At 44.6% G+C, this 26,280-nt stretch overlaps 1 protein-coding gene across 1 annotated transcript; it reads right to left on the bottom strand.

The window, feature by feature from the left end:
- Positions 1 to 11,689: 11,689 nt before the first annotated feature.
- Positions 11,690 to 26,243, bottom strand: LOC306814085 (arrestin domain-containing protein 3-like; the record flags this gene model as incomplete). The annotated part of the gene is made up of 6 exons (XM_079329798.1): positions 11,690 to 12,160; positions 14,140 to 14,396; positions 15,527 to 15,629; positions 16,847 to 16,994; positions 22,203 to 22,284; positions 25,964 to 26,243. The coding sequence occupies 6 exons, from the start codon at positions 26,241 to 26,243 to the stop codon at positions 11,690 to 11,692; spliced, it is 1,341 nt and encodes a 446-aa protein (XP_079185924.1).
- Positions 26,244 to 26,280: the final 37 nt, after the last annotated feature.

A 26,280-nucleotide genomic window follows, 5' to 3' on the forward strand; every position in this document is an offset into this window, starting at 1 on the left:
AGGAAAACTTAAGAGAATGGGGGTTAAAGAAGAATCAGGGAAGTGGATATTATCAGACGGCCGGGAAGTGTTACCAAAGGCAGTAGCTCAAAGGATACTGCATAAATTACATCAGAAAACTCATTGGGGAGCCCAGGGGCTGGTAGATCACTTTGCTGCCAAGTATATGAGCATCGGGCTCCACGATATAGCTAAACATATTACAAAGGGATGTCCTACCTGCTTGCGGGTAAATTGAAGCAACCTCAGAAAATTACCCCATGGGGGAAGGCCTTTAGCAAAACGACCCTTTGCAAATATTCAAGTGGATTTTACCAAATTGCCAAAGGTGGGAAGGATTAAATATCTTTTGGTAATAGTAGACCATCTTACCCATTATGTGGAAGCCTTCCCGACATCGAGAGAAACTGCACAGACAGTAGTAAAAGCTTTACTGGAAGAAATAGTTCCTAGATATGGTGTACCAGAAACAATTGACTCCGATAAGGGGCCACACTTTACCTTGAAGGTAACTCAAGAGTTAGCAGTAGCATTGGGAATAAGATGGGAACAGCATACTCCTTGGCACCCTCAAAGTTCAGGCCGAGTAGAAAGGATGAATGGGGAAATAAAGAAACAACTTACTAAATTGGTATTAGAAACAAAGTTATCATGGGTTAAGTGCATTCCCCTGGCCTTGTTAAACATTCGGACTCAACCCCGAGTGGATTTAGGAATTTCCCCATTCGAAATGTTATATGGCATGCCTTATAGTCTGGAAAAGACACAGACAAATCCGAATGTTAATGAACAGTATGTTAACAAGTACTTAGTAACCTTAATGAAATTCAGGAAACAGTTGTGGGAAAAAGGAATGTTGGCACAGAGACCACCGTTAGATCTTGTATTACACCAGGTTCAGCCTGGAGACTGGGTACTGGTCCGAAGCTGGAAGGAAAATCCAATAACACCTAAGTGGGAAGGACCTTACCAGGTGCTGCTTACAACAGACACAGCGGTGCGCACTGCAGAAAAAGGGTGGACTCATGCAAGTCGAATCAAAGGACCAATAGATTCGTCCAAGTTTACCAACGATCCTGAGTGGGAAGTGAAAGGCACACCTGGGGACTTGAAGCTAACACTGAAAAAGAAGGTACAGCCTTGAGAGACATTTTTTCCCCTTTTTCTCCTTTCTCTAGGATATGAGACCTGTATCACATGGATGCTGAACTTCGGGACCCACAATACTTTTCTTTCACAATAGAAAACAGAAAATCTGGAGCGCCACTAAGGGGCAGGGAAAGCTTACTGGGAGTTGAAGTTAAAATCAAATATAATGCTGAAAATTGTTGGGGAAATTGTAACCCATTTGTATGTTTTGTTTGTTTAGTTTGTAAAGAGGAGTGGTGGGCCCATTGCCGCAACGGTTACATCCCTAGGGGGGTGTGTTGCAATTGTTATTTGAGTCAAAGGAAACTCACTTCTCAAGTCCTAGCCACCATAGTGGCTGCTGGTGGGCTTTCGGTGGGATCTGAAGAGTGGTGGAAAATCTTTTCAAAGGGAGTGAACCCTCAATTTTACTGTTATCACTCTAATAAACCTACCACATTTGTAGCCAAAATTGTAGCTGCCCTGTGTAGACGGTGGGTACCTGAACTCAGCTGTTACACTCCTCTGATTAAAGCCTGTAAGTGGAGCAAGTACATAAAACAAATCAAAAAGCATGGGACAAGCACCCCTCCTGAAGAATACTCCTGCTGCCGAGAAGATGGAACCCCTCATAGCTAGTTGCAACCGAGTTGATGGGCGAGGCAGAGGAGGAAAATATTGTGGAGAGGGTTACCCGGGTGCAAAGAGGAGAACAGAGATCAAAACCCAGGGCAGGAAAAATAGAAACTGGAATAATCAAAAAAATCATTGGCAAATAAGTTGCGGACAATGGAAAAGCTGCTACCTCCAGTTAGGAATAATTTATTTAATGGTTTTAGAAGGGGTGCATGCGAATCACGAGCCCTTTAAATGGTCACTTATGAAATGGGAAGGTCAGAGAGAAATTCAAACACAAATTACTTCGGGAAGTCCTAGCTTTAATATAACCCTGGATGACCTGCTTGATAGGAGGGGTTCTAGCCCCTATAGTGTATTCTACGTGTCCAGCATCTAACCCAGGAAGGTCATACTGTAATTACCCCAGAGAATTTTACTGTGGATATTGGGGCTGTGAAACGATTTCCCTGGGATGGCCGGTCCAAATCCAAGATAAATACTTAAGAGTTGAAAGAGGTCCACATGGATGTAAAAAGCCCTGGACAGATCTGTCAGGGGGGGTGATGTATATAGGCACTTGCAAATGGGTCTATCTTAACGTCATGCAGCCCCAGGACCCAGGATGGGTAATAGGAAAAATCTGGGGAGTTAGAATATGGAAACCTGGGAAAGACCGGGGAGGATATATTATTATAAAAAAGGAAATTGTACCCCACGATCCTCAACCTGTTGGACCAAATCCTGCAATAATAAACTCAGAAGCCACAATAATAAATCAGGGTGACTTAGACAGCATGACCCAAGAAAATTTCATGAAGGCCAACAATAAATCACAGTTAATAGGAACCACAGTCATGACACAATCAAGTAGAGGGGCCCTATGGAAAATTCTACAAGCCACCTTTAGGCTGTTGAATGACACATACCCCCATTTGACTAAGGAGTGATGGTTATGCTACAGTATTAATCCACCCTTTTATGAAGCTTTAGGTTCTGTAGCAAAGTCTAAAAGAGTAAACGGGACCAATCCCTCCTTGTGCCTTTGGAAAAGGGAAAAAGAAAACACCCCAGAAGTGTCAGTGGCTCAGGTAAAGGGGAAGGGGAGGTGTATAGGCAACATACCTCGAGATAAAGACCACCTCTGCGGGGTAAAAATGGCTGTAACTGATTCCCACGAACTGGCCCAATGGTTAATCCCTGCTGCAAACACCAAGTGGGTTTGTAACACATTAGGAGTAACCCCGTGTATATCAATATCTATTTTCAATTAAACATCTGAATACTGCATTCAGGTCATGGTAATGCCCCGGATTGTATACTACCCAAAAGACTATGTGTATGCTCATCAAATCACTCCAAAGCATCACATAGAAAAACTAGAACCATTTACAGCCCTCACAGTTGCTGTATTACTAGGCATAGGAAGTGCTGGAGTGGGGACAGGAGTGGCTTCCTTAGTGAACCAACAGCAAAGATTTAAAAATCTCAGAATGTCAGTAGATGAGGATTTAAGTAGAATAGAGAAGGCAATGGACAGTCTCGTAAAATCAGTAAGATCTCTTTCAGAAGTTGTATTACAGAATAGACGGGGATTAAACCTGCTGTTTTTACAGCAAGGGGGGCTGTGTGTGGCTTTGCGGGAGGAGGGTTGCACCTATGCGGACCACACTGGGATTGTAATTGACACTACGGCTGAGCTCCAGAAACAACTGGAGCAACGTAAAAAAGAAAGGGAGGCACAACAAAGTTGGTATGAATCTTGGTTTAACTATTCTCCCTGGTTAACAACCTTGTTGTCTACCATAGCAGGACCATTAATCTTGCTAAACTTAGTACTCACCCTTGGCCCTTGCATTTTTAACAAAATCATTAGCATAGTAATGAACAGGTTAGAAGCAGCTCACCTCATGTTAATACGAGCAAAATATGAAGCCTTAAATGGGGAAGAAACAGAAGACTATTTAGAATTAAGTAAGAAAGAATTACAAAGGTTTAGCGAACAAAAGTAATAATATAGAAAAAGGGGGGAGTTGTGATGAAAAACTTTTGTTCACCTGATAGACATTGAGAGGATTTGCAAGGACTTGGAGGCCAGGATATCATTTTGCTGTTTTGCTTTACTTGCAAGGATGCTGTTAATTATTTTGCTTTGCTTGTCTGAAAGACCTTGAGAGTGAGCCAAGATGTCTCTAATTGTTTTGCTTTGCTTGCCAAGATGCTGTTAGTTATTTTCACTTTGCTTGCGTTAATCATCTATCACTTTAAGTGTTAGTAAGGGTCAGTAAAACAAGGATGAGGAAAACTACTCACCTTCATCCCTCGACCACCAGAAGGCAGAAGAAGACCCCCTAGTAACTGGAGGAGCGTGCGCAGAACTACTAGAAGGGGGGGCATGAAACCCGAGGAGCATGCACAGAACTACTAGAGGAGGGGCATGGAACCCCAAAAACTGAACAACTTAAAAGGAGTGAGCGGAGAGGGGGGGCCGCAGCAGTTTCGGAGCAGGAGCTCCTCTATCGCCCGGCGCTGTGGATTTTGCTTTTGCCTTCTGTAACTAATAAATCTTTTTAATTTTGATTCGATCCTTTATGGCTCATTGCATTCATTTATAACAGTATCATATTAGCATAACTCTATATGGTTGTCCTGGTTTGAAGGACAGGTGTCTGGCGATGGAGGCAGAAGTTTTCCTTTGTAATAGAGACTTTAATTCCACTCCCCCCGAGTATTATAATTGTTTCAATCAAGGACTCTGAGGCAGAGATAAGGGGGTAGGAATAACAGCTCTTTTACAAATATATCTAACGGAACAAGCAGAAACAACAGCAGTTGTTAAAATTACCAACAAAACAGAACAGATAACTCGGTTCCAGTCCCTTCTTTAGCTGCAGGCATGTTCTCTCTGTACTCGGTCCCGGTGCTGCAGCTGGAACAAAGCCCGGAGCTGCAGAGAAGTGGGCAGGAGCACAGGCGGGAGGGGACGGCAGCGGCCACGCTGGTCTCAGGTGGGAACAGGCTGGAGAGGGCAGCTCCTCGCTCACCGTTTGTGTCCGGGTGATCAGCTGTGTCCGCAGAGGCAGGAGGCTGGAACGGGGCAGAACAAGGTCCTCTTGGGGTGTGCATTGGGTCTCTCCATCCTTTTGCATTACCCACCAAGTGCAACCTGGTCCTTGAGCGAAAACCACCCCACGAACAGGGTTGTCTTTGCTGGAGGCAGAGTTCACCCAGACAGTTTTCCCTAACATGCCTCTCAGGTGTACCACTGGGACCTTATCTCCATCTGGTGTTCCCAAGGGCTCTGATTGGGCACGGCCTGCTCGGTTAGTGGAACCTTGGGTATTCACTAACCATGTGGCCTTTGGTAGATTGATCTCCCAGTTCTTGAAAGTCCCTCCACCAAGTGCCTTTAAGGTGGTTTTAAGCAGGCCACTGTATCTTTTGACTTGCCCAGCCGCTGGTGCATGGTAGGGAATATGGTACACCCACTCGATGCCATGTTCTTTAGCCCAGGTGTTTATAAGGCTATTTATGAAATGAGTCCCATTGTCTGACTCAATTCTCTCAGGGGTGCCATGCCGCTAGAGGACTTGCTTTTCCAGGCCCATGATGGTGTTCTGAGCAGTGGCGTGAGGCACAGCGTAGGTCTCCAACCATCCAGTGATGGCTTCCACCATGGTCAGCACGTAGCGCTTGCCTTGGCAGGTCTGAGGCAGTGTGATTTAGTCAATCTCCTAGGCCTCTCCGTACTTATATTTGGACCACCGCCCCCCCATACCATAGGGGCTTCACCCGCTTGGCTTGCTTTATGGCAGCACACGTCACAGTCATGAATAACCTGAAAGATGCTGTCCATGGTTAGATCCACCCCTTGGTCTTGTGCCCACTTATAGGTGCCATCACTGCCCTGATGCCCTGAGGCATCACGGGCCCATTAAGCTAGGAACAGTTCTCCCTTGTGTTTCCAATCTAAGGCTATCTTCGAGACCTCTATCTGAGCAGCCTGATCTATCTGCTCGTTATGCCTGTGTTCTTCATTAGCCCGACTCTTGGGAACATGGGCATCCACGTGACGGACATTGACGGGTAGCTTCTCTACCTGAGTGGAAATGTCTTTCCACTCATCAGCAGCCCAGATTGGTTTTCCTCTATGCTGCCAGTCAGCCTTTTTCCACCTCTCCAGCCACCTCCACAGTGCATTGGCTACCATCCACGAATCAGTGTAAAGGTAGAGCTTTGGCCACTTCTCTCTTTCAGCAATGTCCAAAGCCAGCTGTACAGTTTTGAGTTCAGCAAGTTGATTTGATCCACCTTCTCCTTTGATAGCTTGTGCAACCTGTCGTGTGGGGCTCCATACGGCAGCTTTCCACTTCCGGTTCATCCCCACAATGCGGCAGGCACCGTCGGTGAAAAGGGCGTAGCGTGTTTCATCTGCTGGCAGCTGGTTGTACAGTGGAGCTTCTTCAGCCCGGGTCACTTGCTTCTGCTCCTCTTCATCAGCGAGACCAAAATCTTCACCTTCTGGCCAGTTTGTAATTATCTCCAAAATCCCAGGGCGATTCAGGTTGCCAATATGTGTGGGCTGCGTGATGAGGGCAATCCACTTGCTCCATGTGGTGTCGGTGGCGTGGTGGGTAGAGGGAACCTTTCCTTTGAACATCCACCCCAGCACTGGCAATTGGGTTGCCAGGAGAATCTGTGCTTCTGTGCCAATCACCTCTGAGGCAGCTTGAACTCATTCATAGCCAGCTCTGTGGGAGCGGAATTGGCTTCAGACCCTTTATAACTTCTGCTCTAGAATCCCAGGGGTCGGCCTAGAGTCTCACCAGGCACCTTCTGCCAAAGGCTCCAGGACAGACCATGGTTCCCAATTGCAGAATAGAGCACATTTTTTGCCTCTGGTCCCATCCTGACTGGGCCAAGGGCTACTGAATGAGCGATCTCCTGTTTAATCTGGGCAAAGGCTTGCTGTTGTTCAGGGTGCCAGTGGATATTGTTCTTCTTGTGGGAGACCAGGTAGAGAGGGCTCACTATCTGACCGTAATCAGGGATGTGCATTCTCCAAAAGCCTATGGCACCTAGGAAAGCTTGTGTTTCCTTCTTGCTTGTGGGTGAAGACATTGCAGTGATCTTATTGATGACCTCAGTGGGGATCTGGAGCCGTCCATCCTGCCACTTCACTCCCAGGAACTGGATCTCTCGGGCAGGTCCTTTGACTTTGCTCTTTTTAATGGCAAAACCGGCTCCCAGCAAAATCTGGATGATCTTCTCTCCTTTCTCAAACACCTCCATTGCTGTGTTCCCCCACACAATGATGTCATCGATGTAGTGCAAATGTTCTGGAGCCTCACCCTTCTCCAGTGCAGCCTGGATCAGCCCGTGGCAGATGGTGGGGCTGTGTTTCCACCCCTGGGGCAGTTGGTTCCAGGTGTACTGCACGCCCCTCCAGGTAAAAGCAAACTATGGCCTGCAATCTGCTTCCAGAGGAATGGAGAAAAATGCATTGGCAATGTCAGTGGTGGCATACCACCTTGTTGCCTTGGACTCCAGCTCGTACTGGAGTTCCAGCATGTCCGGCACGGCAGCGCTCAGCGGTGGAGTCACTTCATTCAATGCCCGATAGTCCACAGTCAGACTCCATTCTCCATCAGATTTGTGCATAGGCCAGATAGGACTGTTGAAGGATGAGTGGCTCTTGCTGACCACCCCTTGGCTCTCTAGATCATGGATCATTTTTTGGATGGGGATCACAGCATCTCGATTTGTCCGGTACTGCCGGCGGTGCACGGTCATGGTGGCAATTGGCACCTGTTGCTCAGTCACTTTCAGGAGTCCTACTGCAGAGGGGTTTTCTGGCAGTCCAGGCAAGGTTTTCAATTGTTTAATGCTCTCTGTCGCTACAGTAGCTATTCCAAAAGCCCACCTGAACCCCTTTGGGTCTTTGTAGTAGCCGTTTTTGAGGAAGTCTATGCCTAGAATGCACGGTGCCCCTGGGCCAGTTACAATTGGATGTTTCTGCCACCCCTTCCCTGTCAGGCTAATCTCAGCTTCCAGCAAAGTGAATTCCTGTGATCCCTCCGTCACCCCAACAATGGAAACAGGTACCTTCCCCACATGTTCTGATGGTATCAGGGTGCATTGTGAACCAGTATCAACTAGCACTTGATGTTTCTGTGGCTTTGACGTGCCAGGCCATCGCACCCACACTATCCAATAAATCCTGCCATCCCATGCCTCTCCCTGGCTCAAGTCAGGGCCCCTCTAGCCCAGGTTATTATTTCCTTCCTGGGCATACATAGTGGAGGTTCCTTCCAGGGGATCTGGGAGATTATCCTTCCTTCCATAATACCCTGCACCTTGCTTGTGGGAGGTTGAGGCTACCTTCATTTTAGCGTGGTTCCCTTGGTTAGCATTTCTCTCCCTGTGCTGACGCACCCATGGTACCAGGAGAGAAGTGGGTTTCCCATCCCATTTTCCCATGTCTTCCCCATGGTCTCGCAGGAAAAACCACAGGTCAGCTCGTGGGGTGTACTTTCTCTCCCTAGCTGGGAGGCATTCGGTTCTAGATTTGAGGCCTGTGACTCATACTGGTGCAGCACTGATCTTCCTTATCTCCTCCCTTCTCATCTCCTCCCTCATCTCCTCCCTCATATCCCTCATCCTCTCTTGGAGGTCCCTGGCCACGGCAGAGACATTAGCCTGCATTGGGCCATTCATCATGCTCTCAAAATTTCTGAGTTTTTTGGCAACAGAACACACTGTCTCTGGACTGTTATCAGCATTAATCATTGCTGTGTAGGTGGTATATTGAGATGGACCCAAAATTGCCAAATTCCATAACATCTGCCCTGTGCACTTGACCTTGTCAGGGTCATTGTCATGCTGTCCATCCCTCCCAAAGAGTACCTCTAATACTGCTGTCTCTCTCAGCTGCTGGATTCCTTCCTCAAGGGTCTTCCAGCGCATCCTACGGTGGTGCTCCTGCATTCTCTCTCTGTGTACAAACTTCTCTCTCACACTCGTTAAAAGCCAGTCCCAGAGGGAAAGGAGGACTTGCTCCCTTACGAATATCTGGTCCACACCTGAATCCTGGGCCAAGGATCCCAAATTCCTGGCCTCAGTTCCATCCAGTTGAACACCTGTTCCTGTAAGGTCCCAGACCCAGAGTAACCAATTTGTAAAGGGCTTTACACAGGTTACGAAGACTATAGTATGAGAGGGACTCAGTGATGATCTCAACCTCTGGCTCCCTTGCTGGTTGTGAGGACTCTCCTTGCTGATCCCCATTATCTAGTTGCTTCATTTTAGTCTTAGATTTTCTAGTTTTCACAGGGGCAACTGCTGCTGGCTGTGGCTGCCCCTGTGGCTCAGCTGGATCCTGGACAGATACAACATCTACGGGTTCCACTGCAGAACCATCTGACTCTCCCTCTTTAGGGAAGGGGGAGGGTTTCTCACCAGATGGAGAATGCTCCTTTAACATCCGGCTGTGCTCCTTCAACATCTGGCTTTGCTCCTTCAAAATGTGGCCTATATCCTTCACTAGAGCCCCCCGCCACTCTGGGTGGTTCATTTCTGCAGTGGGCTGTGGGGCAGCATCAGGCTCTGGGGAGGCATCCCTAGCCCCTGGGGCAGGGGCAGGTTCTGGGGTAGCACCTCTATTTCCTGTGGTAGGTATCAGGGTTATTTTCCAAGCCAATATTCCCTTATTTCTGAATGCTAAGTAAAACAGGCCTATCAGCAACACCAGCCACTGTATAATAACACTGGCAATTAAAACAGATCTGAAATCCTTGAGAACCAGTGGGTTAGCCTCAAAAAACTGGGTGATGGGTTGGGAGAAAATTTCCCTTGTACTCGTTACCTCACAGTAAGTACCATTACTGCAATAACCCCAGAAACACGCAGTTAGAGTACGATATCTCCGGATCCATGCAACCGCTTCCCAGAAAAAAATAAAAACCCATGAATTCCTGACATAATCAATCCACCAAACGAATTGGATAATATCTACAGTAACTTTGGTGAGGGGACTCATATTCAAATAATGGCTTGCAAATGGGAGAGAGATATCTGTGGCCACATGGAGCCCAAACCAGATTAAACCAGACAACATGTTGCCACTTAAGAGGTCTGTTACTCCTGTCTTAACTTTCCACTCAGTTCCCTCTGCCCCACGTTGGGCGCCAAAATCTGTTCTGGTTTAAGGGACGGGTGTCTGCCCATGAAGGCAGAAATTTTTCTTTGAAATAGAGACTTTATTCCACTCTCCCCAAGTATTATGATTGTTTGAATCAAGGACTCTGAGGCAGAGATAAGGGGGTAGGAATAACAGCTCTTTTACCAGTATATCTAACCGTACAAGCAGAAAACAACAGCAGTTGTTAAAATTACCAACAAAACAGAACAGATAACTCGGTTCCAGTCCCTTCTTTATCTGCAGGCACGCTCTCTCTGTGCTCGGTCCCGGTGCTGCAGCTGGAACAAAGCCCGGAGCTGCAGAGAAACGGGCAGGAGCACAGGCAGGAGGGGACGGCAGCGGCCACGCCGGTCTCAGGTGGGAACAGACTGGAGAGGGCAGCTCCTCGCTCACCGTTTGTGTCCGGGTGATCAGCTGTGTCCACAGAGGCAGGAGGCTGGAACGGGGCAGATGCAGGGCAGGTGATCGCAGAGGGTCTGGCTCTCCTGTGTTCAGCCGCGTGGGCTGGAGACAGGGCGTCCTCCTCCGAGGTCGCTGGAAACAGGAGTCCCCTCTGGAAGCACGAGAAGCCCCTCCAGAAGCCACTCCCACCTACCCCTTTTTTCTAGAGTCGTTAAAGGTCCTGGGTGTAACCCGGCCAGCTCCTTTGGCATGATAATGGGAAAAATTCTTTAAATTGACACAGTAATAGAAAAACACTAAACCCCCAACAACGGTAAATTTTATCAACATTTCTGTTAAACAAGGTAGGTCTTGCCATGTTACATATACACAGATAATGTTAAATCTCTCTAGTAACTTGGAGTTTGGCCAGTTGCTCCTTTTACCACTACATACTTATTATCCCCAGGTTTTAAAGCTTCCTTTAAGACTGAATATATTGACCCTGTGTCAACCAAAAATTCCTCCTCTTTCCCTTCTTCCCCCAGCTTCATTTTTATAACCAGTGGATCTGCTGGGGAAAGATTCACCAGTCTTCTTCAGTCTTTTTTCAAATGCGAGACCACCACCCCCTTCTTTTCTTGTTTCCCCTCTCCCTGGCACCTTCATTCTGGGCACTGATTTTTCCAGTGACCAAATTTTCTGCAAATCGCACACTGGTCTCTGCCAAGCCGGGGCAGTCCATGCCTGCATGGTTCTTGTCCGCCTCTTCCTTTCTCCTCTTTTACAACTGTTACTAGTTTCCTTGTTCCTTGCTTATATTCCTCGTCCAGGTTACTAAAAACTCTCCATGCCTCATTTAATAAGGCTTCTAAATTCCTCCCATCCAGTCCCCGGAGCTTTTGAAGTTTACGTCTGTTATCTCCTGTAGATTGTTCTAAAAACAAATTCACCAGCTGTTGTATTCCTACCTCAGATCCAGGGTCTAATGATGTATGGCGACGCATCACGTCCCTTAAGCGATCCAGGAATTTGGATGGAGACTCAGAAGGACTCTGTTTGATTGCATATAAAGCTGAACAATTTATTGTTTTTGGAATAGCTCTCTCCATTACTCGTACTATCCACTCCTGGTATCTTTCTAGCTTCTTTATTTCTTCTGTTCTATTTGGTTCCCAGTTTGGATATTGGAGTGGGAAGTACTCTTTTACATCTTCCTCTTGGCCCTATAAAACTCTGCCAAATCCCCAGCCTTTTTCAAATTCAGCTCTTTCTCTGTTTCAGTTAGAGCATCCAGCAGTAGCTGCATATCACTCCATTCAGGGTTATGCTGCTTTATTATGTATCGTAAATATTCGGCAGTGTTTACTGGATCACTGCAATAATTCTTGGCAACCTTTTCCCACGCCTCCAGATCGATAGTTGAGAAGGGTACCTTAACCAGCATTCTTCCTCCTTCTGGCCCCCACTGCCTCCCACGAGGTGCTTGTACTGTTTGTTTTCTAGTTCTGAATGAGATTGGGTACTAGTGGGTGTTTTAGGGGGTGTTCCTTCCAAGTTCCCATCATCCTCCTGTCTCCTAGGGGGAGGTTTAAATAGATCTGTTAGATCTTGTTCTTGTACTGCTGTGCGATAGACTTTATCAGATTTTGTGCATCTCTGGCCGATGCTGCAGGCAGAGCAGCACCGCTTAACTTTACCTTTATTAGCTGCCTTATAATCCTTCTCAAGGGCTAATACCAGATTATCAGAGGGAGGTCTAATCCCAGAGTCTCTCTGCCACTCAGGGTGATCCCGAAGGGTAAAGAACATATCCGCATAGGAAACTTTGTCCCACTTCTCAAAAACATTAACTGTAACAATGTGTTATAATCTAAAGTTCCATTAGGTGGCCACCTTACTCCATCATCTAATCTCTATAGCAGCCACCACTGGCCACAGTACTTGAAAAGCATTTTCTTGTCCTCCGTACTTTTTATGCCTGTTATGTCTCCCCAATGGGCTAAAACACACCCTAGTGGACTAGCCTTAGGTATCTCTTTACTGTGTCTTGTCCCCATATTGAGATTCTCAATATTTTCTCTTTTACTTTTCTTAAACCACTTTTCTGCCCTTATGTAGAGATGTCCCGGGATCCGAATAGATTGGGCACACTCAGTCCTGACTATTTCTGGAGGTTTTTCTAATTTATCATTAATTCCATCTCTTACTATTACATGTAATCTTTCTCTCCCCTCTTCCAGTTTTCACCAACATTCTTATAGCTCTCTCTGTTGTTTTCACCTCTATATCAAAACACCTTGAACACAGCAAATGTGAGGGTAGCCTCCTCCGAAACACAGCACCCTAAGTTCGCAAATTCCCAGGAATTGAGCACAAACCACTCAAGGAGGTTTCCTTTGTTCGTCTAGGCAAAATATACACACACACATCCCTTACGCAGTGTCCCTCATGCCCCAGCCAATCAGCACTTACTGCACACCACACTCACTCCAGTCACTCCAGTTGCCCGGGAAATGGGTGAAATGATTTAGCAAACTCTCTCTCTGCTCTCACTTTTCACTGAAAGACCTGTTTCGGTCACTCACACAATCAAAACACAGCGCGAAAACACAGCACTGGCAAACCAGTCTGCCTCTCCTCCTGATTTTTGCAAGCACAGTAAATGTCAAGCATTCCTCGTTTTCTTGGTTACCTAATTTTTATGAACTATTCCTTACTCTTCAATTCCCCATCTCACGTATTAGCATGCCTATTGTTGGGGGTTGAGTGTTTTTCTGTTACTGTGTCAATTGAAAGAATTTTTCCCATTATCATGCCAATGGAGCTGGCCGGGCTACACCCAGGATATCTGATGAGTCCAGACAAAGGGGTGGGTGGGGACGGCCCCCGGAGGGGCCTCTGAGGCTTCCGGGAGGGCACTCGCGTTTCAGGCGAGCTCGGAGGAGGACGCCGGGGATCGTCAGCCCACGCGGCCAAGCACAGGAGAGCCAGACCCTCTGCGACCACCTGCCCTGCATCTGCCCCGTTCCAGCCTCCTGCCTCTGAGGACACAGCTGATCACCCGGACACACACGGTGAGCGAGGAGCCGCCGCTCCAGCCGTTTCCCGCCTGGGACCGGCGTGGCCACTGCTGCCCCTCCCCCCTCCTCCCTGCCTTCGTTCCCGCCTGCCTTTCAGCAGATCCGGACTGGGACTAAGCACAGAAACAGCGTGCTTGCATCTAAAGGGACTGACACCGAGTTATCTATTTTGTTCTGTTAGCAATATTAACTGTTATTGTTTTCTGTTTGTACAGTTAGATATATTAGTAAAAGAGCTGTTATTCCCACCCCCCTTATCTCTGCCTCAGAGTCCTTGATTCAAACAATCATAATACTTGGGGGAGGGGAGTAGAACCAAAGTCTCTATTCCAAAGGGAAACTTCTGCCCTTACTGGCAGACACCTGTCCTTTCAAACCAGGACACTAAGTTACCTTTGTATGAAAGTTTTCATGAGGAGTTTGTTTCTAATAGCCCCTTTTAGGGCCCACGTCCCTATGGAGCCATGAGCTCTTCAAGTTAGGAAGAGTCTTAACATGAGCCCTGACGTGGAAATGTAGTCTACTCATTAAATGCTTGCTTAGTTGACTAACAGCTGCTTTAAGAACTTGCATGATTTAAAGTAGATTGACTTACCAGACCTCCTGTCATGACACTAATACCAGAACATGTATTTCTTTCATAACTAATGATCACAAAATGCTGTGCTAGAAATTTGAACGGCATGTTGGAAGCTACTCACTCTCGCAAGTGAAACAGACTGGCCAACATACCATCAGTGAATACTCCACACGGATTATACTACAGTCAAGGATTGAAGGGGAAACAGGTGGAATTTTCAACTGTTTGCCATTCCAGGTTTCTGTTTTGCCAGATGACAAGGATTCCCCACGGAGGTTGGCAACAAGCTGTCTGACTTCCTTCATTTTCCCTTTGGCATAGAATGCTTGAGTTTGGAAAATGGTTGCCTTGGGCACGACCATACGGGAAGAACAATTCTCAATCTCAGCAAAGATCAGAATTGATTCACCTGAAACAAAAAGAAGAAAAAAAAAAACAACAAAAAACCTCAACAAAACAGACCAGAATTTCAATTTCTCTTTACATTTACAAGGCAGCTTAAGCAAACTTTCACATTCTTTATACTGTTAAAACGATGCTGCTATCACTGCTCTACCTGCAAAAGAGCATCCACTGAGGCTAATAGAAACAATATCCCCATGAGCTGTTCAAAAAGGAACAGGAAAATGTTTGTCTTGGTTTAGGGCAAATTTGGGAGGAAACCTCCAAATGGGGGCTCTCAACCGGTTTGAGGAAAAAAAAATATTCCCTCAGAGAGAAGTGGGAAAAAAACCCTGTTTATTTAACTGACAAAGCACTTCCCAGCACAAAAATGAACAATAACAAACAGCAAAACCTCTTGCCACTCTGAAGGAGTTGACAAACTCAGAAGAATCCCTTCCATGGGTCGCAGCCTGGCTCACTCAGTCTGTTCTCAGTCCCTCCGGCGCTGGGAAATGCCGCGGCCAGGCCAGGCCAGGCCTGGTGGACCACAGGTGTGAGCTCCCGGTGCTTTTTTGGGTTTTCAGTGCAGAGCAGGTTTGAACAATTCCAAGAAAAAAAGAAGAGTCCAGGGGAACTCCTTTGCCCCAGCTAGCCAGAAAAACTAACTAAAAGCAAAGAAAAGCTCTCTCCCACCATCCACTGCAGACAACACAGTCTGTGTGAAGAATGCGGGGGAGCAAGTGCAGTCTCTGATAACAGCTCTGCATCTCTTTCTCTCCCCCTTCACTCCTGGAACCAGTCTTAAAGCTGCAGAATTCAATATTCAACACCAACAGACAATTTGGGGATACAAGCATCATAAAGTCACCCCATGACAGAAAACAACACATCCAGAAAAAAAAAAACAAAAAACAAACAAAACCAAACAAACCAGTCTAACACCCAAAACATGCCAGTCTAACAGATGAGGTCGTTGAACCATCTAGAGATACAAGTAGCGCTGTCTTTGTTAACAGGGTATGCAGAGAAGATTACTAAATGCAGACTGATGTCATATAAATACCCTTAATGTTTCATTTATGTAAACACAGTAGTACAGACTCCAGCTTTAAAAAGGAAGGAAAACCACACAGAATTAATTATAGGATCACATACCTGGGATGTAGCCCTTTCTTTCAATTTTGGCACTTAAAGATATTGGGCCTGAGGTACAAAGCCAACAACATAGAGTTTTTTCTTTTGTGCCTGCTTGGGGTGACTGCAAGAAGAAGAAAAGTATTGTCCATCAAATTAGGAGCTCCATGAATCTCATCAGGTATTTAAACCAACACAGGAAAATAATAATTTTCGTAAGGTGCTTATTATTACATATTTAGATAAACAAAGCTGCTTTCATAGGAAAAGTCTCAAGCAATTTAAACGGCATTATACAGATACAATATTTGCCCTAATTCCACTGGTGTATTCGTATTGCTTTTTCTTCATTAAAACAATACTAAAAGAAAATACTGTATAGCTTGAAACAAAAGGCTTCATAGCCTACACATCCCAACATAATGCTGCAGAGCTTTTAATTTAACTAACAGCAAATTAGAACATCCTCACACTTTCCATTAAGCTGCATTTCCAAAGCAAAATAACTAAGCTAAACTATTGCAATGTTTGCTCCTGCTATTTCCTCAGTTTCTGAATGATCCTCTTTCATCTACGTTAAAGACTCATTTTACACAACACCAGGATTCAGGGTTTGATCCAAAGACCACTAAAGTCAAAAGAGAGACCTTCGATTTTCATGGAGTTTGTGCAAGGTCCCTTTGCAAGCTGATTTTTCACCCATACACACAAGAAATCTGTTTCAATGGTATTCTACTTTTCCCTCTAGATTAAAATTTGAGAAGGGGATAAAAATAAAGGATTTTTAGGCCAGACTGAAATCAAATCCTCACTGAAAGCAGTCGTGATAATAAAGTTATTTTAATAAAATGATATTTCAGAAAAGGATTATACACAGTTGCAATAATTTCCTCCCCATCAGTAGAAAACTATCCACATGGAAACTATAAATTATGCACTGCAGCAATTTTTTTATTTTGCATTTTTACATTAGCAATCCCTCACGAAAATATTAAGCATTGCATTGCTCCTTCATAGATTATTCTTTATTTATAATTTAAGAGGACCAACCAGTTCACCAAATATTTCTTCCTTAATGAGAGTCTACAATTTGTTACTATCAGATTAGACCACAAATGTATTTTACGTCTTGTAAAGATCAAGCAACTCCAAGTACAGGATAACTTAGCCTTCAAAATACCAGCAGTTAAGAGTTGTTAAACTGATATAATACTTAAAAGAAAAGCTGTACTTAAACTAGTAAATAAATATTAGGTTAAGTTACATGCTGACGTTGTTTCCGTTATTATACTTCATTATTTTTATGCCAGAAAAGGAATGAGTAGTTCTATCAGTTCTTACCAGTAACGAAGGAGTGTTGATATCTATATGTTCAAAGACCGTAAATTCCTTCTTTAATTTTACTGGTAGAAGCCAAGGCCTATGTAATTCAGCTTTCACCCAATACCGCACACTGCCATGTCTGCCTTCGAATGAGGTAGCAAGTGGTCTGTGCAGGACAAAGGTCAAAGTTGAGTAAAGTTATTCTCTCATTCCAATAACAATGCAATTGATCAGATTTGGAATTAGTATGTTGATGGGGTTTAGGATTTTTCCTTTTATTTCTTTCTCTTAGGGAATTTCCCCCCATTTTGTTGCTAAGAAGCAATAACGACCGGTACTTGAGAGAGACAAAAGAAGTAACCACAGAGAAGGGGGAGGAGTGCAGCTGGCTGCACTGTCGTAGCTGAGAGGGCATTCTCCTGGGAAGACATATCTCGAGATTTGGGCTGGACATAGCTCCTAGCTCTCTCTCGCTCTCTCGGCGTCGGAGGAGGACGACTGAGTTGCTGCTTATTGGGGGGGGGGGGGGGGGGGGGGGAAGGGAAATCACTGCCACCGCCGGAGCCCAGCCCTGTCCTGCTGCTTCTGCCATGGGTGAGCCTTTGCTCGTGAGAGCAGCCACTGAACTGGGACCTTATTAACACCTTCCTCACTAAAAAAACCAAAGGACTCTCACCATCTGCTCTGGTACCTCAGGGGAAACCCTGGGATCCCGAGCCCTTTCCGCCTCCCAGGGAACCTCTCCCTGCCGTCTTCGGGAGCCAGGCTGCCACTGCCCGGCCCCTGCCATTTCTTTGCCACTGCTCCGGGTTTTTTTGCTACGCTGTAGCCCGCACCCTCTGCCTCCCGGGACGCCCCGCGGTTCCAGCTACAGCTGCGGAGTTTCTGATACATCTCGTCTACCACTCCGGGATTTTGCTCGTCCCTGCTCTTCCAGCTTGCTGCTTCCGAGGTCCCTGCTACAGCTCTATTTGCTATCCAGAGGGGCACCAGGATCGGCTGCCCCTGGGGATTTGTAAAGGAAGCCCCTTTTCCATCCCTTATGCTGGCTGTGTCCACTATTATCCACGTGCAGAGAGACGATCGAACTCGCGCCACAGCGCCCCCTGCAGCCGCGGGGGAATCGTCCCACCTGCCCTTGTTGCACGACAGAGAGACACGAAACAACTAGGTTGTTTAGTGCGGTGCTTTATTGAGGGCCCTGGGTCTGAGGACTAGCGTCCAAAGTCAGAACCCACAGTTCCCCTTTTTCGTCAGGTTTTTATATCCTTTTACAAAGTGGTCTACATACAGAAGTACACATTCTTCAAGACAATACAGCTACATAAATCTTGTAGATATTATTCCTAAAAGTCATAAATTCTACATGCTTGTCTACTCAAAACTGTAGGTTACCCCCCTTTAATCCCCCTTGCTTGTCTTCCCACCACCAGAACCCTTTATCATTGATTATACATTAACCTTTATCGTTTATTATTTCATTGTGTTCTGCATGCTCTACTAGATCCTTTAGTTATTAGTTTGTGGTTCTTAGTACATTCCCAGGCCTGTTTCCCAGGGCCTGCTTGTGAACTGCTGCTTTCTAAGCCTTAGCATAACTACTGCTATTGCTATATCTACATTAGTTCTTTTTCTCGTTATTTCAGTATCACCCTGACCAGCTGGGGAGCCACCGGCGCCCCTGCCGGCTGTGACCGTAACTACACCAAAGGGGAAGGTGCCTAACAGCCGAGAGAAGGCTGTTTCTGGGTTTCTGGTTTTGTTTGTTGTTACTGCCATTGTTGTTGTTTGTTTGCCTTGTTATACATACTAGTAAAGAATTGTCATTCCTTTTCCCATATATTTGCCTGAAAGCCTCTTAATTTCAAAGTTATAATAATTCGGATGGAAGGGGGTCATATTCTCCATTCCAAGGGAGGTTTCTGCCTTCCTTGCAGACACCCGTCTTTCAAACTAAGACATATATAGAACTGTATTTTTCATGTACCATAACAAGCATAAATTATTTGCAACATTTGCATATCTCAGAAAAACATAATGTTAAAATTGGGGAATTGTGCAAGAAAAGTGCCAGAAGAATACACATCTCCTTTAGAGGCGATTTTCAAGTGTAGAATAAAGCATGCCCTTTTAAGGTCAAAATAAGGCCACCAAGAAAAACCGGCATTAGTACCATTCCGCTATTATTTTGGACACTGCATTCTGTTAATATCTGTGTATTATTTACTTGGCTGGTATCTCAGTGGTTTAACTAAAACTAAATGCTTTTGTAGTTTGTTTTGTCTTGAGTAGCTAAATATTTCAGTGTAGAGTTCTGAAGAGAGAGCTTTTGAGCATCATCTAATTGTCCTTTACCCTGATGTTGGGGGTTGGGGTTTGTTCCCTTACTGTCTCAGTTTAAAGAATTTTTCCCATTATTATGCTAAGGGAGACTGCCGGGGTACACCCAGGCTCTTTTCAGAACTGGAGACAAAGGGGTAGGTGGGGGGGTGGCTTCAGGGGTTTTTCACTCTCGCCGGCGAGGTCTGAGGGGGAAGGACTGCCCCGTCTCCAGCCCACGCGGTCCGAGCGCCGGGGAGCCAGGCTCTCTGCTATGGGACACTGTTCTGCATCTGCTCCGCTCCAGCCTACTACCTCTGCAACCACAGCTGACCACCAAAAACCCAAACGGTGAGCGGAGAGCCCTTCCTCCACCCTTTCTCCTACGTGGGACACAGCTGCCGCTGCCGCCCCCTCCCGTCTGCCACCTCCGCAGCTGCGCGGGCCCGGCCCCTCCTTTCACCACCGGGACCAAGCGCAGACAGAGTGTGTCTGCGGCTGGGAGAAGGACTGGAACTGAGTTATTTGTTCTGTTGGGTTGTTAATATTCATAGCTGCCGTTGTTTCCGTTTGTCCGGTTAGATATATTAGTAAAGAGCTGTTATTCCTACCCCCACATCTCTGCCTGAGAGTTCCTGATTCAAAAATTATAATACTCGGGAGGGAGGGGGCTTACATTCTCTATTTCAAAGAGGAGCTTCTGCCTTTATTGGCAGACACCTGTCCTTCAAACCAGGACACCTGATGAGATCATTTTTATATTTTTAATGTGTATGTGTGTGTATATATTAAGACTATTCTGCCCTGAATGCTGAAAGACAAATTCCTTTTGGGGAGTTGGAGAGGGGGGAAAAAAAATGCAGACAGGGACATCAAACCTTTCAGTATTACCCTTTTAGCCTCCCTCAGTACCATAAGAGGAAGGAACTAAGATGTGTATATTCCAGTCACGTCCAGTTAACTGTAACTTGTCTTTTCCTAACAATTTACTCTTTTAATCTCCAGGAAGAATTTTTATATTGCACTATGTTTGAAATGCACCATAATAAAAGATAAGTTGTGGGCAAAGCTTCCCTCCCTAAATTCTGTATCAAATAATACTACAAGTTTCACATCTGTTTGCACATCTGAAATGTTTACTTTTTTTCTTAATAACGCAAATGAAAGGATTTTCTAATCAACCTTCAATGTTTCATCCTGCTGCAGTATCCTCTAAGAAAAAAAAAAAAAAAAAAATTGTAAGGCCAGTCTGCATATTGGTTCATTTCACTATTGCTTTGTATTTGGTTGCACTGAGTCTGGCTGGGATGGAGTTAACTTTCCTCATAACAGCCCACATAGTGGGGTGCGCACACACACAGACACACAGGAAGGCCAGATGGGCAGGGCTGACAGACATTCATGGCTATGGTGTTTGTCTTCTCAAGCAACCACTACACATTCTGAGGCCTTGCTTTTCAGGAAGTGGCTGGACATTTGCCTGCTGATGGGAAGTAGTGAATTAATTATTATTTTTGCTTTGCTTCCACATACAGCTTTTGTTGGGTTTTTTTTATTAAAACTGCCTTTATCTTGACCCGGAAGCTTGTCCATCTTATTTTCTCTCCCTGGCCTGTTGATGCGGAAGAATGAGAGAGCAACCACACGGAGGGCTGGCAGGCAGCCAACGTCAATCCACCACATTGGTTGTGTTTTAAATAAATTTTAGAAATATTCCATGGATACAAAATAGCAAGAAATGGTAAGGAGGCAGTGTCAAACTAGTGTTTTTCAGGCCTTTTACTACCATCCTTCATTTTTTCCAGAATTATTAAAAATGCCTTCATAGTTATTATTTCAAGTCACTTGACAAAACCTTTAGTGTTTTAATCCATTCTTGTGCTATTTTAGAGCTCATATTTGAACGTTTCTTCCAACTCAAAGGAATATCATAATCATCCTTATCACTTCTATAAGAAGAGTTTTTCATCTGAACCTTAAATTGACTTCTAAAAATTTCCACACATATGCATCTTCTTCAGCATTCTAAAAATCGACCGTAAAGCCCTGCACTATTTGCAGGAACTGATCTGTAAAAGCATTTATCATCTGCAGGTTCTGTTAAAGCCAGTCCCTCAATAAGCACGTTTTATTAGCTTTAATATTAGGTATCAGTCCAACACTCTGCCAACTTTTTTCAACCTTAATGACTTTGGCACTTGGCTTTTTACAGTAAAAGGCTCCTCCTACCTCCTTTCTTCATCTATTTCCAGACTCTCTCTGTTCCTTCATATTTAATTTTCCTGCAACTTGCGTTTGAGCTAATTTTCATGTTGATAACTCCTCTATGTATAAATCTTCCCTTCACAATGTATACATTAGACACCTCCAACTTGTGTGTTTGTTTGTGTGTGGCAATTTATTTTAAGACTTCTGCTATCGCTCTTGTTTCACCTTTGCTTTCTGAGTCAAGCGGGATTAGGTATGGGAATGTTTCTTGCTTCATCCATTCATCCATTTCTTTGTTTTCCATCCTGGCTTTTTTGTCTAGAGGTCAGCCTGAGTACATACATCCTATTTGAAGTAGAAAAAAAAAAAAAAAAAAAAAAAAAAAGCCAAACAAACTCTTATTTAGTTCAAATGTAGTTAAGCCTGCCACATCTGTTTCAGACTGAGCCTGAACAGTTAAGCTGTTCTCACTAGGTTCTGATGGCTTGCATGGCTCCAGTAAAATCTTGTTTCATTTAGAAGATACCTCAGCCCCTCTGCAGGACTCAAATGACACAAATCCCCCTCCCGTCTTCTGTGAAGGAGCCAAATCCTCCATAAGGAGCCAACATACCTCAGTCAAAAGAAAGAGCAACCAACTGGGCAACAACAAGCTCCTGTTTTGTGAACAACTCTTAACCAGTTTAAAAGCAATCTTCAGTTTAATGAGATTATGTCCTCTATTGCATGTCTGAGCACAACTCCTAACCACTGAAAAGGTTTCCCTCCCCCCACAAGAATTTTTCTTAAGCAGATATGTATCTTAGCCTTCTCTCACACAAGCTGTGTACTGCATGTAAGTACTTACATCTGTGGAAGCTCAAAGCTGAATGCATATTCATGCCTTCCTGAATGAATGGTGTGAAGGCCTTCTTCGGAGGTGTCATCATCTAGGAGGGAAAAACCCAATATGCTATTCCACCTGTGAACATTTTACATAGCATATTATATTATATAGGTTTCTTTTCTAGAATAGGATGGATTATGCATTCTTTACAATACTAAGAATACAGTGTCTCAGAAACAAGTCTCTCCAGTCCATTTGTATTAACTGCTAGATGCATAGCTGTAGAATTTTAAGGTTAGGTGAGATTCCAAGACTCTCCTGACACAAAAGCAGAAGTTAACTTGTTTTAATTTATGGTTTTGATTCCAAGTACTGACATAGTTACAACTGCTGCCGTTTCAAGGTCTGCCTGAAAGATCCGTAATGGAAACTGTTTTCCGATATGACTTCTAGTTAAAACTTAAAATGAAATAGAGCTCTCTAATAGTATTAAGTAATCTTAGTATTGCCTGCTACATTAATCAATTACATTAAGTAATTCAGCTTCCTCCTATCACCCGCCTATCAAGTGTCCAAAAATTGCTATTTTAAAGAAGTGCACAAGCATCACCTAGGAAGTACCAAACAAATTCAGGGGCACGAGAAGTGGCAAGCTGTCCGATTAATGTAAAGAACTAATGTATCAAAAATTCAAAGTTTAGCTCGATTTTGCTTGGATAGCAAAGACCCAAACATTTGCTACTTTAAATTAGAAAGCTGACCTTGTTTTATAGTCACGATTCCTTGTATTGCTTTAAATGCCCCAATAAATTTGTGGTTTGTTCCAATATAATTACCATGAACCCAGAAAAAAACCCCGCTGATTCCAACAGAATAGAAAGTTATTTAGATAAAACAATTGAGCATCTCATATACAAAAGGGTTGGCATAATAAAGGCACATATAGTGGGATTACGCAAAAGACCCTTCCTGTTGTTAATAGTCTGAAGCATCTAGAAGGAACACTGCTGCATTTTAAGATTTTTTTAGTTCCCACTGTTCTACAAAACTGCTGATGCTCTAATTTCTATAGTGCACCAGAAATGCTGAAACAAACCTATGCAAAAATATAAAACCCCTGGAACACTATTTGCACAAATGCACCCGTAGCATGTAATGCCACGAAATAACAATCTTCAATACACTGAAAGAGCAAAGTAATATGAATAATGATTTTTTTTTTGTTGTTGTTAAAAACACTTGGAGGGCTTTGCTTGTTTTTAATTAAAAATAATAGTGTTTTCCTTGCACATATGTTTTTTCATCCCTTCTTCACTTCCTGTCAGATCAGCAGTCCCATTGAGCCTGAACAGCAGCAGCAGAATTATGGTAAGCAAGTACTGAGCTGTCAGTGACAGACTAGGCCGGAGCAGAAGAGGACTGGCCTAAACAGGCACGAGCACATCCCCTGCCAGCCACTCATATACATACGGTATACATTAACACCCCACTACATTTGCTCAGCAACTCTGCGCACAGCCGGGCCTGACTACCGCACAGGTAAGGAGAGAGGGGGAGGGCATCACCCACGCCTCACCATCCGCTCTCCTCATACCACAGGGCCATGCTGCCAGCTTGCCCCGTGCAGACACCCCAATCCTGCACTTCTCTCAGGAGCATGTGCTGACCATTACTGAAAGGCGATTACAGATAGTGCTGGCCAGGGGCGTGGGACAGGAGAGATAACCGAGTGAGGGATGCAAGAGGCTGCAGGGCCGAGCCGTATGTCCCAACGGCTGCCCCTGCTCAAAACTCCTTGCTGGTCCAGTGGAGGTGCATGGCAGGAGTTGGAATACTTCTGTCTGTCCCCAGAGGTGGGCATTCCCAAGAAAGGCAGTGTGCCCTCTGGAGCCACTTCGCTCCGCCCCCCAGCACGCACTAGAGAGCAGGCAAAGGAACTTCCCCCACGTCCCAGCCCCCTACAATCAGCAGCTGGCATCACCTTAGCAACAGGATGACAAACGCCAGCAGGCCAATGACAAGGCGGGGACAGGGAGTGGTCCTCCAGACTATGGTAGGGTACAGGGCATAAACTCCACTCTGTGCAGCGAGTGTTCACAGTCCTGCCGCTGCAGTCAAGGGAAAGACAGTGGTGTCCTGGGACAACTGCTTAAGATTGTACATGCTGCACATGCAGCACCAGTCTTGCTTCTGGTGTCGAAACGTGTCAGATCTGTCCCTTCCCTGCCACCTTTTGTTCCCTTTCCAGACAAAACCAAGCACCTACTATCGAGGTCAGCATGTGGATCTGCAGGCCACATGCAAAGTCACTGCTGCTGCTTAAGCTGACAGAAACATAGGATCGCCTTCTTACTACTAAGGATACATCCTGCTATGAACGACTCATGCACACTTGCATGTTTCTGTCATCTACAAGCCAGAAGTGAATGAATTTTTCGCATGAGAGAATTATTCCTAAGGCAGCAGTATAAAGAACATGTGAACTAGAAAGACCTCTCATGAGTGACCTGAGTTTACTTGCATCACGGTAACATAATTAAAATCGATAGCAACTGCTATTGGCAGAGGATCTCTGCAGTAAATATACTTCAAATAAAAAAAAAAAAAAACCAACCGAAACAAAATCACAAACACACTTCCCCCCCCCCCCCCCCCCGCTCCCTCCCAAACAAAGCCGAAACAGCACATCAAAACACCCAACCAAATTACGGAGACAGTTTTAAACATTTTCTTGTTCTAGGAACTGAGTCATCACCACCACCTGACATGTGCAACCAATCTGCAGAGAGAAGGAATACTCCCTCCCTTCTTCCCAGGACTGACCCCAAACAGGATTGAACCGCTTCTAACAAAGGGTGGAAACTTCAGAAATAATAAGCTTAGAGTCCCTTGTACTTTCACAATGTAACTATGCAAACAATAGATTAGCAAATTTAAGACCCACAATCCCACTCACAATGCAATACCCCATTTCCATACCCCAAAATAAGGGAATTTGCAGGGCACTTTCCATTTCTATAGGAGCTTAGCAGACCAAGTTTTCATTGAATGCAGGTTCCAGAACTCCTCAACTCGGAAGCGATGCTCCAATCATACAACCATGACCTCTTATTTGGCCTTTCAGACAGATTTTTACATCTGGGTCCCCCATAGAGGAGTAGAATAAAAGAAATTAAAGTAATTTACAAGTATGCTAGTTTAGAACAAAGGAAGAAATGGAAAATTATGGGTGCGGTGGAGATAGTACATCAAAGTAATCCACAGGAAATCTTTTATCTGCCAACAATGATCAACCTTAAAATAATTCTGCGAGTCAGACCTGTAGCTGTTATGTGTCAAAAAGTCTAATGTTACATTTTAATTACACTTAGGATTCGATAGGATGCTACCAATAAAGTAATTTACTACATATCTGGTTTTGATTTAACAGCTATTTTCCCCATAGAGAAACAAATCACGCTAATATCACTAAGAAAAAAAAAGGTATTGTATATTAAAAAGCACGTGAAAAAAAAAATGCAAATCCTTATGAAAAGACTGTTAAAAGGCAGGTATTTTTAAAAAGTCCTGTTTTCAGGTACTTTGAAAATGGACCTCAACATGCTTTTAAGTAAACGTTCAAATAATCAAAAATACAACCTAAGAATGTAACCAGCATTTCCTCATCTTTAGAAATAGTGAACACTCTGAGACTGCATATTAAAAAGAGATAAACCAAGCAAAGATGCATCTTTTTCTAGAAATATGTCTACATGTAGTGAATGAATAAGCGAAAAGCTTACCTCTCGCATGCCCGACTAGAACGTCCTTGTGGTTAAAATACTCTACTTCTTCGGTGTAATTTTGTGTATAGGCAGTGTTGGATCCAGCATTTCTAGATTCGCTCCAACGTACTTTTGCATGTCCTCTTGCATGAATTTTAAGAGCTTTCACTCTAACTTCCCCAGTAACTTCTAAACTGATCCTTCCTGAGACTGTGTCCCCACTAGAATACACGGGGATATTGCTGTTACTGAGACAGTCAAAGCTTATTGTCAAACTCTTTACCTTCCCCAGCACCATGATTTTAACGAAGTGTACAAAAATATACTGTAAGGAA

The sequence above is a fragment of the Erithacus rubecula genome (genome assembly GCF_903797595.1).
Source record: "Erithacus rubecula genome assembly, contig: SUPER_W_unloc_2, whole genome shotgun sequence".
In the NCBI taxonomy this organism is placed as follows: domain Eukaryota; kingdom Metazoa; phylum Chordata; class Aves; order Passeriformes; family Muscicapidae; genus Erithacus; species Erithacus rubecula.